The sequence below is a fragment of the Empidonax traillii genome, unplaced genomic scaffold (assembly GCF_003031625.1).
Source record: "Empidonax traillii isolate 1590-97213 ecotype Southwest subspecies unplaced genomic scaffold, ASM303162v1 scaffold33:size3420811, whole genome shotgun sequence".
Classification (NCBI taxonomy): Eukaryota; Metazoa; Chordata; class Aves; order Passeriformes; family Tyrannidae; genus Empidonax; species Empidonax traillii.
In genome coordinates, this window is record NW_020955226.1 from 2,151,164 (window position 1) to 2,172,182 (window position 21,019).

The following is a 21,019-nucleotide window of genomic DNA, read 5'->3' on the forward strand; positions in this document are numbered from 1 at the left end:
CTGAGCTCACTCAGCTGGACAGCAGATCTGTGGGGAGGATGGCGTTTTTCTGACACAGAGCACAAACTCCATGTGGTGGGTTCTGCAAAATGTGTGGTGTGTATGGGGTTGGGGGGTGCTTTGCTGGAGCATTGCTTCAGCAATTTGTTTTTATTAGCTGAAGTTTAATTTCACCTTTTAGAGCAGAAACTTGGAGGGAAATTTGAAAGATGAAATTCATCAGTGTGATGAAGGGAACATGGTTAGACATATGCCTGAAATCAGTGAAGTGCTTGCCCAAGTGGGCACTGGAATAGTTTTTGCTGAATTGAGCAGCACAGGGTGTAGCAGAGTAGTTGGCACAGGCTCTCCAACTTTTCCACATGCTGAAGCATCTTTAAAATTTCATTGGCAGCTCAAAGTTAAAAGGGTTGAGAGGTTAAGAAACTGGCTATGCTCTGTATTGCAAATGCATTCCGATGTTGAACAAGAGGAGTCAGATCTGTTGCTGCATCTTTGATGGTCTCTAGAGCATTCGTTTTAAGACTGCATTAGAAAAGAATTTATTTTTTTGTTATGGAAGAGTCACTTTTTAGCTTGACTTTTTGCTACAGTGTGTCACATCCACATTTGAAACACTGATCTGGTAACCACTATCACAACTTGAATTTGTCAGAAGGGCCATATGTAAACTAATTTGATCTCTCTAACTCCGAGCTTGAAAAGACCAGGTGTAAGCCTGGTCCGATGTGGAAGTATTTTAGGCATGTTAATGCAGGACTAAAGTGAACCTTATGAACTTTATCGCGAGCAGACAGATCAGGTCTTTCAGAACACTTGTTCCTTGAGTGCCTTCATCTGGGTTTGCTGGATTCAAACTAACTTAAAAGTCTTTTAAGCAGCCTGCTTTGTGTGTATATGGGTCATTCAAATCTCTATACAACTGCCAGAAGGAATGTTTCAAGTCTGAGGGTCAGAATAAATTCTCACAAAACAGAACAGCTTCAGTTATCTTCCTTTTTCAGTTAAATGCGATGAATTGATGTGGGCGTCATCCACAACAGAGTGCTTCACCTAGTGGCCTCCATTGTATGGTTTTAATAGGGCATTGAGTATGGCTGAGGGAAAAGAGGAACAAAAGACATCTTAGTACAGATCTTGTCTTACTTTTCCTATTTTTTGGGCTCTGCTACTGCTACTTTAGAAGAATTTGTTACTTTCCCTCTTCCAGACGACCAACTGTGACCCAAACAACAGTAGTCCCCAGTGACCTGTGGACACTCAGCTTGAGCTGCTGATGGTTAAGGAGGGCCTTGAGCAGAATATGAGAAAGGGTACCAGAAGGGGTTTATACCACTGGCCAGGCATCTTCCCTTCCCTGGGCTCTATGACTATTAAGACTGTGCTCAGCCTAAGGGCATTTTCCAACCATGAGAGTTGGGACTGTTTTCTAGCACTAATTAAAGACTTAATCTGCACTTAATCAACTACTACTTTGTGAATTCAGTTGGGAATAAGACTTGATAATCTCACACTTAAGAAAGATGTCCTCTTCTATGATGCTCTGTACAGAGAGAAAGAACATTTTGCCCAAGTTTCCCAAATACTGAAGTGGTTTGGACACTGGCTGTACTGTGAGTGGACCTGATTACTACTCCTAGCTGTTTCCCTTCACTTGCTTTCCTCATCAGTGGGCTGCAGTGAGACCCAAATACAGGGATAAAGAAGTACATAGTGTAGATTGAAATCCGTTATTCACATTAGAGTACTTGTTGCAAGAGTACTGATTTGAGAGTCTGCCTTTGGAGGAGTCTTGCTGGACACGTTTGCATTGCATGAAACTTATTTCTCACATACCTTCTGCCCTTATCTGTATGCTTTTGAGTGAGTAATGCAGCTTCACAATCTAGTCTGTGTCCCTTTTCTCCCTGTCCATCCCAAGTCATCGACTATACATTCATCTATTTTACCTATAGATTTTTTGCTCTTAATTGCAGCAATAAAGTATCTACAAGTAGTGGTAAAACAATGTGGGAAATTCCTTGGACTTCCTTGTATGAGACTGAGATTCCAGTTGGCTTATTCATCTGGCAGAACTATCCTTTGAAACCTGCAGAAAAGGTGGCTAGCTGCCTACTACAAGCAGTGGAAAGTCTTTTGTAGCTCTGCTACCACAAGAGTTAGCTGATTAATGATGATAAACATGCTGTGAGGCCAATTCCAACTTTGTTTTGTTTTGAATTTTTGTTTCTTGCAGTTTGACCAAGACAAAATTTTGTAGAATAGCTTTTGGGCATGTTGTTCAGCAGGAATGAGCAATTTTTTTCCTAATAATATTACTTATCTTTTTAAGGAGTTAGCACTTTGACCACCTTTGTCTATCACTCAGTTCTGAGCCTTGCTTCATCTTCTGATGCTCAATCCAAGTACACTTGTTAGGTAGGTTAGGGAAAAAGAGCATATTTTATCATATCCTTGTGTGCAATTATCACCTTTGTAGCAGCTGAACAGTTTGTGCAAGTTGGTTGTCCTTGGCAGACCCAAATAATACATAGTGCTCTTGGCTCTGAGGTTTTTCCAAAGCTCCAGAAATTCTCCTACACGGCAATCCATGGCTCTAGTGCAAGTTTACAGCAGAGGCAGTACTTTGGAAGGTGGGTGGAAAGTTAGATCGGGAAATTGGAGGGTTTGAATTTGCTTGTTTCAATAAAGGATCTTTTTCTTTTCTTTGGGGTGATAGCTGCAGGAAATACTGCAGAGTATTCCAAATGTCTGTGCAGACTGGAAAGTCTCTGAGACCCACCAGCTAAAACTCAACCATGAACATATTTCAGATATGTCAGGCTGCCTTTGAACTCCTTTATGGAATGTTGCATCTCCCAACAGCAAGCTACAAATGTCCTCAAAGGCATTATGAATTTTGCTTGAAGAAACGTGAAATAAAGGTGATAAAACTCTTTGCAAGGAACTTATCATAACTGCTCACATTTAAAAGTGAAAGAAGGGCACTGGGAGTGCTCATCAGTGATTAGGTTAGACAGTTTTTTTGTCCTAATATTTTTATTTTCAGTGACGGTCTTAAAACTTTCACTAGATGATGTATATAACCTTGAAGTTAAACGGCAGGTTTCCTAGCTACAGGATTGGCCTAACAAGAAAATTGTCACCCAGATAAATCCTTCATCCATATTACTGTACTTGCAGTTTCTTCCATGTGCATGATCTGAAGATTTTCTACCAGCACAACTAACATTTAGTCTCCAAGTAGTCTGTTTTCTCAGTATCTTGAGGAAACTGCCAGCATACTAGAAAATAGTGAGCCCTTTTACTGCAGTGACTGAACTCTTGAAGGGATTGGTATTTCTGTCACTACAGGATAAAAGATAACTTTTCTTCAGCTGAAGTATCAAAATTTAAATCTCATTGATGTTCTTATACTCTCCTCAGTTTATCAGAGTGTTACTTATGTACGACACAACTGTCTTTCTAACCTGTAAAAGTAGCTTTGAAGAGAAAGATTTGGATTAACCTTTTAGATAGAAACATTTTCAGTTTTTGTAACCATTTCAGTAATGTTTGAACACACTCCAGTGCCAATTAACAGGAAACCAATAGTTTTGCCAGTGGAGAGTAAGTGCTGTAAAATATGTCATTGAAGATGATTCACGTTGCAGCATTGCCTCACTTAAAGGAAGATAAATCTCATCCTGCTATAAATGTTATGAATATTACTTCACTGGTGTTTATATTAAGCATGTATGTGTAGTCACTCCAAACCTTGGGGGGAAAAAACCAAACAGGAATTCCTCTTAAGAATTCACACTGCACAAGGTTATGATTTTATTTCCATATACTTCCGTTAGCTCTTCCTAAGTGAGTAATGGGTCCAAAAGAAAGGAAGTTACTCTGTATGTCTTCTTTCAGTGGAGAAGGAAGAAAGACATAGATAAGAGGATGATTTTGTATTAAATCTCCTGGTGGTTTCTCTTACTTTCCATGGCATCTTGTTCTTAGCTTCTAGTTTGCCTCTCTCTGAAAAAAGAAACCAGAGGCCTGGCAATTTTTCCATGTGTGTTTGGTAAAATATAGAATCACTTTTATCAAGGGAACACTTGGGAAGCTGATGTAAATTGTTGATATATGTATCTGTATCCAGCATATCTATCTGACACAAATGCAATCTCTAAAGCAAAGTATGAAGTGCTGGAATCTGCTATGTGAATTTCTAGCTCATTGTGAATTATTCTTTTCATAATTAAAGAGTGTATTTAGCATGCATTACTTCAAAGTCACCTGTAGAAGAATTAATAACATTTCTTATTATCTTTGTCCTGGTGTCTAATAACAGGTGAACTTCCCTGCAACAGATGTACAAATTGTCCTCTCTTTGCTGTTCTGCTAGTTTTCATGAAACTTTAAAAAAACTTAATTATCCTTAAAAATTTATGAGGGTTTTTCTCTGTTATGTTTAGGTGAAATTAACCAGTATTTTCAGAGAGCTAACGAGGCCAGGAAAAGCAGCCAAATGAGCGCAGTGCTTGGTAACAAAAGTTGTAGAAAACCAGACAAAAATTTCGTTTCAACTTCTGTTAATGTGACCAGGGTGTAGTGGTTTGGCAGTGCTAGAAGAAATCATGTGTTGAACTGTAAATTATGTAAACCTGGTATCCTAGAGTTAATCTCTTGTACCTTTTGCAGGTGGAGATTTACATTTTACCTTTATATATTTACCTATGGAGTACGGTTCCTGAAAAAGGTAGGCATTTATATTATTATGCTTTCATAACACCTCACAGACTTGTTTGAAGTCTCATGTAGGTAGAACATAAAGCACAGACATAAAGCCTATGTTTTTAAAGAATAAAAATTAAAACTTACTTAATATACATAAAATGCTTTGCTACTGGCATTAGTAAGGATTCTAAGTTCTTATCAATATTTAATGGGTTTTAAAAGAGGAAAAAGGTCTAACAACATGCCTAGTTCACTTAATTGATTTTCATTATGGATATTAAGCTGGCAGTAAGGCTTACCAAAGTATTCATCTCAGTTTCTCCATCATCCTTACTTAAATGCCTTTGGCAGAGGTTACTTTTTACTAACAAACAAAACACATCAGTGTTTTATAAAATGCCTTTTTTTTTTTTTTTTATCTATTCTTTGTCTGAAGTTTGTATGGAGTTTCCTGTCAATGCTGTGTTTCAGGTGTTTTAAGCAGAGAAGGATATTGTTAGCTTCTAAACACTCTGGCATAGGTCTGTTAACCCTGCCGTAGACGGTAATATGGATTTATGGTGCAAATTGCTTTTACAGTGTGACTAGTTCTTGGAGCTTTTGTGAAAGTCAGGCCATATTTTTGCACTTCTGAGTGGTGAAATTTGGGGAATGTGTGCACTCAGTGTGTTCGTGTTATCTTACCTTCTTTTTTTGGACAAAAATCTGAGAGGAGAAAATGTATCCTAAATGTTTCTGGTGCTTCGTAAGTAAAAGAACCTGTTAAAAAAAGTACTAATCATTTTTATGGCTGTACTTCTTGAGCCTGTCTCAGGTGGCAGGCAACTTGGTGCCAGCAGGACTGATGATATGCCTGTCTGGGGAGGGCACATCAGAGCTGTTCTCAGCTATTTAGCAGTAGTCAGCCCCAGGGGAAGTGTGGGCACCAGTGCTCCAAACCAGCCGGAGCAGCATATGATGTGCAATCTCTCCCTGCCCCCTTGAACACTTATATTTTGTGTGTACTTCATCCATTAACAGGCTGTATGGTCACGATCTGATATCCTGTTTTCTGCATTTGGGTTCGCAAATATCTGTGGTATGAAATACGAGAACAGTTTTAATAGTGAATTGTCACAGCCTGAAAGGTTACTTGGCCTGCAGGTGTGCGGAGATCACGGCTGTGGGTTCACAGGATTCTGTAATAAACAAGGACCCAGAGACTTTATAATCTCAATTTTTCTACTTTATTACCGTAAATGCCACAAAAATCACCCTTAACAAATACCACAAAGTCACTACAAGAAATCATTCCTATGATTAATAAAGTGAATCTCTCTCAGCACAAAGAGTCTGTTCTAGGAAAAATTCTGAATACCAGCATTTCTATAAACTAAGAAGAATAGTAATAGCATGCTTCATTACAGGCCATTGTGAGCTGTTTCTAAAGGCTGGAAACCTTTGGAATGGTCAGGATGTCTTCTAGTTCAGCATATCACTGCAGTATGAGGAGGGCTGGCTGGCGCAGCATAGTTGTTTGAACAAGGTATACAACTGCTTGCTTAACAAGGAGCAGCTGTGTTCTTTTTGCTGTTATTTTAATTTCCAACATATTTCACTTTTACAAATAAAAAATGTTTAGTATGTAATTATGTATGTATTTGTAATTAGTCATTTATGCACAGTGTTATAAGTCTTGTACCATTTTATGCTATTGTCATTACTCCAGTGTTCTGCTTTGTTTACTCAGGTTTTCCTCTTGGAAATATATGTAAATTAACAAAATTATAATTATGATTGTGTTTATATTTACACTATCTCCCTAGTAACACTGTGCAACTAAAAGAAAGTACAGGCTTTTTGTCTATTCATCAAAACTCTTTGGTGTTGATCAAACACTAAAGATTTTGCTGAGTCCACTTAGATGGGAGATCTGTATTTGCAAGGAGTAAAATCCAGACCCCAAAATCTGGAGGGAGAGCATTGCTACAGTACCCAAGTGGATAATCCTTTTTAATTAGTCTTGGTTTTCATAATTGAATAATTGCAAAGAAGACTAAATTGCTTCCTTAGGAAACTAGTGATAGAATTTAAGCATAATAAATTCTCTGACAAATTTGATAGAAAGATCTTTCCTTCAAAAATCTGTTTTGCCTGGAGATAAAGTTTGTATCATAGTCAGTAGCATCTTACTGTGTTAATGCTACAGTAGTGGTTTGAATCCTTTCAAATAACAAGGTCTGCTTAAGCCCATCCCTAAGAATACTAGTCCAGAAGTAAGCACAGTGAGTGAGCCCAGGTGTAAAGGCAGTCCCTACTGGTGCAGTTCGATCACAACATGTGCTGCCTTACTGAGAGAGGGCACAAAAGAGTGAATACCACAAATGTTTGTGTTTTGAAGAATGGAATATGCCACCAGTGTAGCACCACATTGGAAATACTTGTTTTGACTTTTAAAACTTATTCTAATGCGTAGCTAATACATGACTTTGGGTTGTTGCGTTAGACATTTTGATATGGTATGTCTTTCAAACATCCAAATGTGCTAAGAACGTATTTTTAGAAGGGAAACTGCATTTTGTTGCTTTTCAAAATAACAGAATCATTCAAGGTTGGTTGGTTTGTCCATTTCTGGATAGTTAAGATCCTTAATTTGAGAAAACTTTTTGCCATGTTAAGTGGGAAGTGCTCCTCGCTAGTTGATCATTAAATTACTTTAACTCTCACAGGTACTTCCTTTAGAAAAGTGAACCAGCTCAATCATTCAAAAGGTGCTCCCTAAAACAATCTGCCCAATGCATCACCTCTTCTGTAATTTCTTTGTTAACTCTTTAATTGCCAGGCAACATATATTATTGTCCTTCCCTCCTGACTTTATTTTGTCTCCTTACAACCTGCCACTCCCTTGCTTTGCTGCATATGTTGCTGACTTGATGGGGTTTTCTGTTCACTTTTGACTCTCTTGCATTTTCTTTCCTTAATCTGAGAGTGAAATTAACCTACAGGACTGGCATGGGGCCTGCCAATTACTTAAACACCACTTTGAGCAAGTTGGAGGTCCTTTGCTTTGTGCTGGCCCTTTGCCTAGAAGTGAATTTTGGATTCTTTCTGAAAACACCTTTCTCTTAATGCCGACAGCACATGAATCATTGCTACTTTGTCTTCTACTGTCACCTTCCCTATTTGCTGCATAAAGTAATATTATTGCATCAGTGCAGTATCAGCAGAAGGGTGGATGTCAGCATCTCTTTGTGCCCACTGGACCACCCAAGAAGATCTAAACAGGATACTGTAGGAAACCACCTTTCTTGCAAAAAGTGTCATTATGTCTTCGGTGCCTTACTGAAGCTTATCTGGCATTTGGGGGAGATGTACTCCAGCTTAATAAGCAGTAATTACTTAGATTTATCAATTCTGTTTTAGTTATCTGTGTGATACTATCAGCATGGCACACATTCCAAGGTTAATTTATTTTTGAATGATGGTAACTAACTACATTCAAGTTTTAGGTTGCCTGGGTAGCGCATCTTGCAAGGAAAAAGAGGCCTAGGGTTTCAGCTTTGATTTTTGCTTCCCTACAAAAGCAGGTGAAAGCTAAAAAAGCTACCCTACAGAGCAGTCATAACACCCTCTGAAATGCTGTGGCAAGCTTGTCGTTGTTACTGTCCATGACTGCAGGTAAGGGCTGATCTAAATAGAATTAATTTTTGCACTGAATAAAGCAACCTCTAAATTTTTGTAGTAACTGCACATGATATATCAGTTCTTTTGACATGCTGTATTTCCTGAGTACATGCTGGAGATTTATAGCTTTCTTCTTACTGAAGGCTGTGTCTCAATCAAATTCTTCTCTTGGGTTTTGTCTTTTTCCAGTGACAGATGTATGCTGTTAAGGTATTCATAAAATCAAAAAAATGTTACTTCTGTTGAAAAGTATTTTCCAAAAATCTCAAATCACAGGGAAAAAGTGATTTACATAAAACTTTGTTGTCAAAGTTTGCTCTGTTGCAACAGAACTTATATGTTTTAAATAAGTTTTTCTCTTTGTGATGTCTGCAGGACACTTGGATTGGGTCACTTTGCTGAATAAAGTTCATCATGAACTCAGAAAAATCCCTCAGGTTAGAAAGGCTGAGGATTGACAGTAGTGTCCTGAGTGTGGCTGTTTGCTGCAGGCCATGATTGGGTGCTGATATTGTGTATGAGGGGTTTTAGCAGTGTAAAATGCATAATAACTCTTGCTACCACCCAGCCTCCTTCCCTCTATCCGTATCTGCTTTCCACAGGCTCTGGGTCGTACAACAGATTGTTCACAACACTCTTCCCCACCTCCTGCCAACAGAACCACTGAACTGTGAAGGCAGGAGAACCTTATGGAGTTTGTGCTGGTCTCATCCTTGGTGCCTGTGACCTCAAATGGGTGGATGTTGTCAACTTTGTTGCGATAATAAGAGTGACACTGTATGAATATTCCTATAATGTGTACAGTTCATGGCACAGACCATATCCATCTGCGTTAGCTGTTTCCCTTTTCTTGGGCCTAAAGAAACAGTAAAAGGGCAGCTTCTACCATTGTTGTGTGCCTTTAGGGTGCAGCTGTATGATTGGTCTTTCTTACAAATATTTTATGATATCAAAGAAACATGTGCCCCTTTCAAGAGTGAAGTGAGAGACTTAAGTCTTTGGCAGGAGAGTGGAGAAGGCAAGGCACTTGCTTGCTTACTTACAAACAGACCATGTGGAGAGGAGTAACTCACAGCCTTCCACAAACTTAACCAAGCCATTGTATCACCTACAAATTTTGATATATATATACCTAAGAGACCAACAGACTTCAGAAAAAAATTTACCATAGAGTTATTAGTATTTAATTATCATATTATACATTCCTCCCTTCCCCAGCTCCTTTTCAGGCTGCAAGGTTTAACTTTATTAGGGGGTTTGCTATCTGTAACTAGTGAAGTTGTTAATGATGTTTCAATCTCAAAGCATCTCGATGAAATTGTTTCTTTGGTTTTGTTTTTTTTTTAAAATGTTTCTCACAGAGTATTGCTGCTTCTTCTTCATGTCCTCTCTAACTTAAGTCTTTCAGTTAGTAACTTATTTGTTTTACCAAGTGGTGTAATTGTGGGATGAGACTTTCTGCTTCCCAAAGGGTCTCCCATTGTTAAAGTGAAAGGTATATTTGTTCTTTCAAACCAGAACTTTCAATTTGATGAAAATGAACTGTAAGCTTGCTAGGTAATGGATATAAAGTAGACCTTGGGAGATTGATTTGTCGCTCAACCCCATAACACTGTGGGTTTCCGGACATGCCCTGCAGTAGTGTGGTGGCTTATGCACTGAGGGGATGAAATAGGTCATCATAATTAGGATATAAGTCACCTCTGTCATTTCTGATACTTTGTGAGAAGAGGGAATCAATGTAAATGTAGGTTAGAGTTCCAGCCAGTTCACTTGCTACCTCAAATACTATCATTTTCAAGAGCAGATTTGATAGCAAGTATTCTTCTGTGTGAGGAAACAGACGGAGGTAGAGGCTTTCAAAGAGAAGATGAAGCTTTCTTTTTTACTGGCTGCCAACTCCATTCTTCACTATGTTTTCCATAGCGGATTTAAATGATTTGTGGCTGAAGAGTGGGTGGCCGACAAAATCATTTAATGCGAAGCATCCACCTTCGTGTCTACTCCTGATTGCCCAGATTCTTGGCAAAATGGCAAATGCTGGATGTGACCATCCCATCATCTTAGTTTCCAAGCTTCTAAAAGAGATATTTTGGCACTGAGGACTGAAGGACCGAAGCCAATCCTTTCACTACAGCATTCTTTGTATCTTTATAAATCGCTAAGATTTGAAGCATAAAAGATAAGTAACCAATTATATTTCCAATCTGATAATGTATATGCAAATTCTTCCTCCTTCTGAATGATGCTGAGATTTTTCAGCACTACCATTTGTTTCATTTGTGTGTCTACAAAACACTTCCTTGCAGAGCACCACACCAGTACTGATGCCAGCAAGACATGAAGTTCCAGTGGCATTAAACTGACTGCTTTGCTTATTGTTAACATAGGAACAAGATAATTTTTTGTTTTCTTCAGTATTATTTGCAGTTAAACAAATGGTGGCTTGGCTCATTAAAGGTTAATGGTCTGATTGTGCTTCCATTAAATGGGAAAAATAGCATTAGCTTCAGTGATAAAGAAACAGACTGAGGAATTCAGGATTGGCTTGTTTCTTGCTTGCTCATCCTTGGTGCTAAGCAGCGTCTGTAAAATGAGAAGTCTTTACAAACATCTGGAAGCAAAGCTTCCAGGTGTCATATAGTGACTTTTCACATTTAGTTTCCTTCCTTTAATTGCCCATGAGAATTACAAACTCAGAAAAGAGCATGAATTTTCTCCAGTGAAAGTCTTGTGAAGTCTGTACTGAGATGCAAGAACCTGAAGTTGCATGTAGATATCCTTCTGGGAAAAGGACCATCTGCCTGGATAAACAAATCTTACTGTTTTTCAAATTTAATGTTGAAGTAAGGCTGATGATATGAAGGTTGCTGTGGCTATGTTATAGAATGCTGGGTGCATCAAGCTTCTGTATGTGTGCAGCTGATTGAGTGTTCTTCCTAATGAGTCATCCCCTACAACAGAGCTGTGTGCTGTGTGGTTACAACTGCTGGTAGTGCAGAGAGCTTGCAAGAGAACAGAGGAAGCCACGTTGAAGTGTAAAATTGACTCCAAAACCCCACTCAATTGAAAAAGATATATGGGAGGCAAGGTTTCACTCTGGATTTTAAGCTATAAGCTGCCCAGAGAGGTTATATCTTATTTAAGGCTTTTTAAAGGCCTTTTGGTTCTTTATAACCTCGAATTAGTGTCTGGAGAAAGAGTCACACACTCTTCTCTAAGAGAAATTCTTTTTAATTTAGCGAGAAAAATAAGATTTTTTGGCAAAAGGTTTTACAGGAGTAAAATACAACCAAGAAAAACATATTTCACTAAAACACTCAGCACAAAAACCCATTCCGCAGAAAAAAAAACACACTAAAAACAATCAATATACTAGCTTTAGTAAAACACGATTTTACAAAGAGTAAAAGAAGAAAACAGATTAAAAGGGAAAAGAAAGAGAGAAACGAAGAGAGAAAAGGAAGAATGGTTACTGACAAGATCTAATGGCTCACATGGTTTAAACTGCAGGAAAGGAGAGATAATATAATGGCCAGTCTCTTCGCGAACGAAGAACCGGGGAAGGTCTTTCCACCTTCCAGCCTGCGCATTGGATTTTTTAGGTGAGACACAGTGTGCGCGGAACTGAGCCCACCCTTTAATCCTGAGGTTCATCTGCCGGGGCCAAGCATGCTTGGACAGTGGCAGCGAGGTCCTCAGGACGTAGATGGATTGCCTTACGGGCTAACGAGCTCCATCTGCCCGGGGAGTGTCCTAACCGGGAATCAAACCCAGATCTCAGCGTTGACAAGAGACTCACAGGAGTCTCGTGTATTTATACAGTTTGGTTTCCCTCCAGGCCAAAGTGAGCTGTGCTGTAGCCAACCAGAGGCTGCAGGGGCGTGGTGTGGGAGGGCCCTGCTGCAGGACCTGCAGCTCTGCCATGTGCCCTGCACGGGCACAGCATTGTTGGCTCTGCCTCCTGCCCTCAGCACAGCCCTTGTGTGCAGGCATTACCACCTTCCTGCAGGTCCAGGCCCAGCTCTTCCCCACACACACGCACAGGCAAAGTGAGTTTGTTCCAACCCATATCAATAATTCAGTGAGATTCAGATCCAGTATCTCACAGGCAAATAGAAAGATAGCAGTGTAGTATGAGGGGGAAAAAAAAGCCCCAACAGCTCCACTTTTGCTGTTATGAAAGTTCCTCTTTCTTGAAACTATGTGCACACATAGAAACTGGCTTTCTAATCCTTTTTTTTTTTTTTTTTTTTTTTTTGTGAGTAAGAGTGTTGCATTCTGCTGTTCAGTTCACTTGGCTTGTTTGCCTCTTTTTGGAATAAAACAGAAGCAGTGATACATGCAGATGTTATAGCCTAGGGAGAGTAGTGTAGAATTTGTAAATGCTGTTTTTGATTGCTTATTATACTCAAGAATTTTATAGCCTTAAGTCAGGCCACCTTCATTTGAAATACAAAAAAAGAACTTGTCACTTCATAATGTGGTGATTGATTTTTGACATAGTTTCTGTATTACAGTTCACCTGTATCTCTTGATTATTGAGATTGTTAACCTTAGAGGAAGTAAATAATTGTTGATACGCAGAGGTACTCATAAAATTGTTGTATTTGGGGGAATAGGCATCTCTGTGATGAAGACTGTAAGTTCATATCATGTGGGAAATAAGACTGGAACACAGGAACAATTGATGTTTACCTGCTGTGGCATATCATTTGCATTCTGCTTTTGGAAACTTCCTGCTGTTTGTCTTTCTATCAGTTTTCTAGCTAAGCTGGTATTAAACTGTTTATCAGCTTCACTGCATGCTTTGTCTTGCATCTCTTCTATCAGTGATACTTCATCCTCAGAACATCAGTTCTTCTGAAACATCAGCTTTCTTCAGAACACCCTGAGGTCTGTTCTGGATGCAGTCATATATTCAGATGTGGTCAAATACATCTATTGCAGCTGCTAAATAAAACTGTTTTGGAAGCACTAACATAACTACCTTCTTGAAGAAAATGTATGCCTCCATATCTACTTTCTTTGTCAGATTGCTACACTGCAGCTCCCCATTTCTCCAACTCACTTTATTGTTTCAGAGAATGGTTTTAGTAATCCTGTAACTCTCTTCAGGTTTAAAGTGTTCATGTGGACCACAGAAAAGCTGCCTTGTTTCATTCCTCTCTTGTTGCCATCTTTTTACTGTTACTATTTTATCCACTGTTAGTAGATTTTCCCAAATAAACAGATAGCAATGGCCTTGATTTAGTTCTCAGGGTCAGTTGTGGTTCAGCAGATTTGCATCAGGGTCTTTCTGGAAGTGATTTGTTCCTGTCAGTTTTCTAAAATATGGAGATAATAAATAAGGAGCTTTATCTTTGTACATTCCAGTCTCCAAAGTGCTAATGAGAACAGGGTGCCATTCTGCCTCTGTTACTGCTACTGTGCCCTGTCACCTGCTGGAACAGTGAGACAGAGGCAGCCGGGATTGTGATCAGTCGACTCCGGAGGTGCAGGGGAAGCAAGGCCAGGTGCAGCTGCTTTGAAGCCAACTGGTCTTTCTCAGTTGTCCAGTGACTCCTCACTGTAGTCACACTGCAGGAGGTATACACAGTAGCCTTTTCAGAAGCCTCGTGCTGCTTGCAGTGTTTTATTGAACGATGATTTTTAAGAATACTTTTGAAGTCATCCCTCCCGTTTCATGAGAGAGCAGTTGTGTTGTAGCAAAGGTGGCTGCATCTGCAAAGAGCTGTTAAGATATTCAAGCAGAGCATGCTCGTGAATAGTTTTCTTAATGTTACTGATTGTACGTAGGTCTTACTGAAAAGGATTCTTTTGGGCTCTTTGACAAGTTTTGAGGTTGATGTTTTAAATGCTATACTTGGGAATCTGTGCTGTATTTGTGGTTACTGTGCCCACTACATTCATGACACCGAGAGTTCTGCAGTGGAATGAAGCTGCTAATAGAGAAGATCCATGTCTGTGCTTTCAAACAAGCTTCTGTTTCTTCTCTAGTTGGTGTTGGATTGAGAAATGAAGGAATATACAGAAAAATTTTTTAAGTTACCCTGTTTGAAATGAAACCTGCAGTCATTGCACTGTGAATGATCTGCTCTGGGATTTATGAATTGTTGCAAATTAGATTGCAGGTAAATAAATGTAAGTATGTATTCTTATAGCAAATATAAGTATAACCAACTCGTATATAGAACTGATACTGTGCTTCCTTAAAAGCCCTGTATTTCACAAGTATGATAGCTTAGAAGTCTCCTTAGAAGTTGAATAGAAGCCCTTGGACTTTGAGATCACTCTCACAGGATCCCTGAATAGGGGATTCATGAGCAATGTGATTTCTGAAACCAACAGCTGCAGAGGTGTGACGTGTGTTTACTTGGACTTCTGGATTTTCATTTGGGTCAGGATCATGACCTTTTCATGATTTCAAAGCAAAGGTTGTGCTTCAGTTTAAATTATATTTAAATCATAGTTAGAATATTAAAGATACTGTTCTGGGGAAAAATAACAAAAGAGTTTGAATGCAGAAATTAAGTTTCAAATTCTTTCCTACAAGTCTTCTGCAGTGCATAGAAAACATCTTTCATGGGGACTCTAAACCATTATTGTCATTAGAAATAGAGAATAAATTTATTTTTCTTCAATATTTTATGGGAATCATAAGAGGACATCATTCATGCTTATAGAACTGACAACAACTCTTCCAGCTGGAAGCTGTCCTATGACAAAGATCACCTAGAATAGCTGAGTTCCCTAAGGCAGCAGTTGATAGCTGTGACTTTTCAAAATTGTTAGATTAGTGCTGTGAAGATTCTTCATGGGTAGGAAGCAATTTTGATAGATCTAAACTGAAGTATCTAAAAAAATGTACAGCAAAATACTGGCAGCTGTCAAACTGAAAAATGAATTGCTGTATTCAAAATCCAGTGCCCTAGACAGTTTTAGTCTTTCTAGTTGTAGGACAGACTTGATTTGTTGTAGAAGTTTCTCAGCTACTGGAAAGCTATTTGCATGACATGTTGCATGTTACGTCATTTGAATGAGCAAAAAAAAAAAAAAAATTACCTGCATCAGAATGGTAACGGTCTGTATTTCATTTACCTTTTCTATCTCCTCTTGCTGTACCTGCAGCATCTGCTTTCTCATGAAACTAATGCTGCTGAGTATTTGGCAGAACATTACAATACAAGAAGTGCAGCATCTTGGAAATATTTACACCGTTTGGAATATGTCTGATCATCTGATTCTTAGAATAAGGCTACTTAAATCAGGCTGATTTTTTCTGGTTTTAAGGCTGAGATGCCAAAGCATGAGTTTGGGAAATACCTACATTTATAGAGTCAGAAGTGACTCTAGAAAACAACAGCGTGGGAAGAGCTGGAAGCAGGAGGTTTGCCTCCAGAGCTTTTGCTGTCTGCTTCATTCTTGAATTCATTGAAGCAGGCATTTTGTTGGGCACTTTTCTGGTCTAATCTGCATCTGTTGTTACATTTTTCATTACTGTGTTACACCTGAAAGGTTGTTGTATTATCTATTACTGAAACCTTGTAATTACTTTTGTTCAGTGAACTTATTTTCAGCTACTGGATAAATACTCTCATTTAAATGACAAATGTCAGAGACCACTGTGGAGCCCTTTTAACACAATGCTGATATTTGATATTTTACTTTGCTATTAACAGAGGGATAACATGATATGTATGCCCCCTCAGGGAGGAAATGAAGCCTGTCTTTGGCAGATTATGCTTGCTTTAAAATTGATTTGGATTCTCTAGAGGGCTTTATTACATTTTTTTTATCATAAAACCAACTGCAGAGTATCTGTAAGTGATAAAAATTTCTTAAGCTAAAATAATTTTGGGTGTTAAAATCCAATTATACTCTTACTCCTTTCTGTTAAAGCAGGGTTGAGCATTAGGTGATAAATAAAACAATTCCTAATTCACTGTGCAAGCAGGAAACAATACTTTGCGAGTGTCTTTTGAATAATGCTGTTGTGAGAAGGGGGAAATGCTGTATTACATTTTTAAATAAGCAACATGAATGGAAAAGGTTTCCAGTAAGACCATAGTTAGATCCCATCTCGTGGAAAAAGAATTTGTTTAATCTCTTCAAAGGGGCGTAAAAATTGTTGAGGGCATTTAGGGGAGATTAATAGAGTGTTTTGGATGCTTGAGATATAAATCATGAGTCATGCTGTGAGAAAGATCAAAGTCAGTGGAGAAACTTAATTTTAAATTACTCCAGCACTTCAGTGTGCATCACCAAAGAAAATGAATGCATTTTGGACAATGAGGATTTGTAAGAGACAGCCAGTCAGCATAGGGAAGTTAACAACTGGATCAGGCAAAAAAGGACAAAGCTAGGCAGGCTGGCAGAATTTATCTGAGGCTGAAAGGAAACTGAAGGGTTTTGAAAGAAAAAGCAAAAGTAGAATATCAATTATATCCTAATTCAGTAATAGGACACTAATGGCAACAGGACTTTCAAATGTAGACAATGGGGACAAATTTTACATAATCATGGGAAGGAAAAGCAACACACTAATTTAAAAAATACATCTAGAATTGAATTTCACTTTATCTGTTTTGAATCCAGCTGGGGGTATTTAATAACATCAGAATAATAAGTAAATGCTATGTAATCATCAATTTGGCAAGTTAAGCTGGTACTGAGCCATACACAGGATCTTTTCTACTTGTGCATTACACTGTTGTTTAGGGCAGTGAAAGAGGGGCTGCCAGACCTCATGTCCCCCAGTGGACTGATTGCTAATTTTGACTTGAGCACAGTTTTCACTTTCCTGGCAGCCAAGCTTTCTGAAAGATAGAAATTTCCAGTTTTCTATCATAAAAATGGCAGCTCTAGAGGAAATACTTCCCAAAGTGCTATATTTGGCAATTTTATGATAAAAATAGTTTTAATTCATCTGTAAACTAAGGTGCCTCATTCATACCTGTACCATAGTATTTAGTTCAACACTCCTATTGCCAGGAGCTTTTCATGTTTTGCTATTCAAATTAATGAAGCAGTCCTGTTTTTCACAGCTAATTTAACCTGAGCAAAGAGTACATGTTTGGATATAAGAACAGGTTATTAATAATTTGACTGGTGCTTTGAGTTGCCATTGTTGAGTTGAACTCACTGTTGAGGCAATGACTTGGAGCAGGATAGCTGTATTCTCATTTAAGCTACTGTAACCTTTAGAACAATATGTATTTTTACACTCTAAGTGCTTTGAGTCATAAAACTGCTTCATTTTATCTTTAAAGTAGTAGGGCAAAAGTCTTGCCAGTTAAATAAATATATTATCAGTGATCTTTTAGAGTTTTTTTTCATGTTGTATTTCTTTCCATTGTTACCCTGTTACACTTTTCAGAGCTTTCTCATTTCTTCTACCTATTGATGGTCTTGGCTGCTCACTATTGAACAAAGCCAGGTTAGCATGGGGAAGTACAGCTGTAAGTTCAGATCTAATTCAGAGTTTTGCTTCTATTTTTTTGAATTGCCGTTATCTCACATGTGACTTAAGGAGTTTCCCCAGGGATTTTTTTCCATCCTCAATATTAGTAGGCTTAAGAAGCTGGAGTAAAGCAAATTCTTTCCTCTTGCCCAGCTAGTCTAGGGGTTTTTTTGTAGCCAAAATTTACAGTCTATGGATTTATACTAAAACTTCTTATGAATTTGCAAGTTATAAAACATAAGCATAGTTCACTTGTTCTCATCTCTACCAGCCAGTCTTATTGTTACTTGTTTTAGTGTATCAATTGCAGAAAAATACCACAAGTTATGTCTGAATAGATCCACCAGCAGGATGACAAATGGAAACAACAAGTGGCTTGTATCTGTGCTTTCTCAGCAGGAGGGGAAAGTGAAAAAGAGAAAATTGATGTAAAATTTTATGTAGATATTTCTAAAGGTTGGGGAAATTAATTTTGGCTGTCTTCCCTTGCTTTAGTGAAATAAATGTTACCATGATCACTGACTCAGAATTGAGCAGGAAAAAATTCCTTGCAAACCGGGTTTTAGTATTAAAATTAATTAACATTTCCCCTTTCTTTCACTCTGTCACTGGAAAATACATTATGAGAGGGATTCTTCCACTGGGATTTTTTTCTTTCAGTACTTATTAATTGTGACATTATTAAAAACACCAAGAAGTGTGACTCTTGGGGTATCATATGCAGGGCCAGGAGTTATACTTGGTGATCCTGATGTATCTCTTCCAACCCAGAATATTCTATGATTCTAAATATTCCATTTGTAAAGACATCTGCAACCCCACAGGTGAATTGCCCTGATACAGTATATGTGCACTAACCTCAGAAAAATGCAATAGTTGCAGGAGTGGAGGGAAAGAGGCTACTTCAGTCTGTCCTTACTCACTGTTGCTTAGGGTTATGCCACATTTTAGCTGAGCTCAGTGGCTGAAGTGCTGAGAAATTACTTCCTATCTGGTGACCATCACACCAGTGTGGCTGGAGATGAGGTGCTTTTGGCCTGCCTGTTCCAGAAACCTGTCTGAAGGAGCTCTGCTCCCTCAGTCGTCTGGTGGGACTTGGTGGTGTCTCTACATTTAGAAGCAGTCAGCACTTCTGCCAAAGACAAAGCACTTCTGCCAAGCAGCAGTATTTAAGAGTGGAGAGTTCACTAATGAAAGGCTTCTTCACAGCCTGCAATGGCACCGTTTGATTCAAACACATTCTTGCCTCTCTGTGAACTAGAGAAAGGCTGTATTTCCTATTAAAAGTTCTGCAGTTGCAGTAACTTTCTAATTTTCAGACTGTTGGGGATGATCGTGAGACCTTGCCACAATGTGCGTGTATGAAAGTACAACAAAACATACCAGTTGGAGGAGTGGAAAGTGAAAGAGGCTTTTGTTTGGTTTTTCTCTATACAACAGTTTCCCAGTAGGCAATGTAGGTTCATAAATACCACAGTCTTAAACATCTGGGTTTGTGCATGAAATTGTACCTTGGTGCTTACTTGGTAAGCAGTTGTTGTTTGTTATTATTAGAAATTAACTCTGGCACCCTTTGGGCTGCGTGCAGTGATGGAACATGTTATATGTCAGTGAAACTAGCCATGGTGAATCCTGCAAAGGAAAGCAGCTCTCTGGGGATTTCCAGAACTCAGCACCAGGAATACAATGAAGGATGGGGTAAACACTTGCCATCAGCACATAGTATGGAAGTCAGTGGCTGGCCAAAATCAGATGCACTCTTCCGACAGAGCAACCACAGATAGGAGCTATAATTACAGAAAGTAGATATGTAATGACGAGTTTAATTATTAACCACTTTCCTGTATGCCTTTGTGTAACCATAGTATCAGAGCACGGAGCACTGGAAACTCTGGAGCTTTGTTGAAGCTGTAAGAAAATTAGGAGTACTCTGAAGTCATGCAATTCTGGACTCATCTACCAGGGGTGAACTGCCCTATTTATTTTTTTAATTATTTGCTCCAGGGATTTTTCCTGGTCTCTTAAAGGTGTAATTTTATGCAGGTAACCAAGGTGTGGTTTGCCAAGCGTAAACCTCAGTACTGTCTCTTCACAGACTAATTCCAGGCCTACAGTTATGTGTTGTCTTTTTAAATAAAATAAATTCAGAAGTATCCTCTTAGATATCATCAATTCTAGGCTAATTGATGTGGTCTGGCTTTGTGATCAAAAATAGAAGGCAGCTGTAAAGCTAACGGGCGTACAGCTGCTTTGCTTTTCTAAAGTGTTATCTGGAGTGCTCAGCTGAATCTATCCACTACTTTTTATGCACTCCTCTTACTGTGTGGATAGAGTAACTCCAAAATACATTGGATAGTGTTGCTGGGAAACCTGTTACCCAGAAACGAATAGGAACTTTAGCCTGGTTCCTGCAATATTTATATAGAGCTTCAGCTGCTCTAAACTGTAGTAGCACCACTGGCTGCTCAACTTGCTCATGACCAAACAGTCCTTGAAAATGTTGCCATTACACATGAAGACAAAAGTTTTTTTAAGTTTTGCTCGCTGCAAAGCAACTAGCAGAGGAAGTGTCAGAGAAAGAAGGTACACAAAAGAGAGCTTGGTAAGGGGAAGAGATGCTACAGCCACCGGTTTCTCCAGCTGGAGTGTTCTTCACTTCTGTTCAATGCATTGTTCTGTTCAATTCATTGGGACCCTTCCAGATTCTGTAGGATTATCAGTTCCTTTTGCCAGCTTCATTTTCCACATAATTTGTAAGTTGAAATTAAACGTTTATCAACACAAGACATAAGCACCAGATCTCTGTACGACATATATTTAAAGAGAAAAGTGGATGTATGTGGTGCATGGAGCTTACTCTGCCTTTCCAGAGATCATTTTATGTAAATACATCAAAACTTGAATTCATATTTTTTCCAAAAATATTTTTTGCGCACATATGTATTTGCATTTGAAATGTCAAGTGCATCTTCCAGTGATTGTTGTTAATCTTGGACTTTATGAATTCTACCATATGTTTTATGGTTTCTGATCAGTAAAAGTATAATTTTTTGTTATGTTTGGAAATCAGCAGTGCAGATTGCTGACAGCAAAGGCTGAGTGCTCTTCATTGCAGAAGCATTTTCCCCCTAAACCCTTGTTTCTGCAGACACAAAGCACTAAGCTCTAGAGAAAAAAAAC

At 38.6% G+C, this 21,019-nt stretch overlaps 1 protein-coding gene across 2 annotated transcripts in view; it reads left to right on the forward strand.

The window, feature by feature from the left end:
- Window positions 1-21,019, forward strand: part of CERS6 (ceramide synthase 6) — a 115,450-nt gene that overhangs the window by 50,272 nt on the left and 44,159 nt on the right. For both annotated transcript variants that reach the window (XM_027911513.1, XM_027911514.1), the window contains exon 4: window positions 4,678-4,735. In XM_027911513.1, the coding sequence (XP_027767314.1) occupies window positions 4,678-4,735 (58 nt within the window). The remainder of the gene's footprint in view (window positions 1-4,677; window positions 4,736-21,019) is intronic.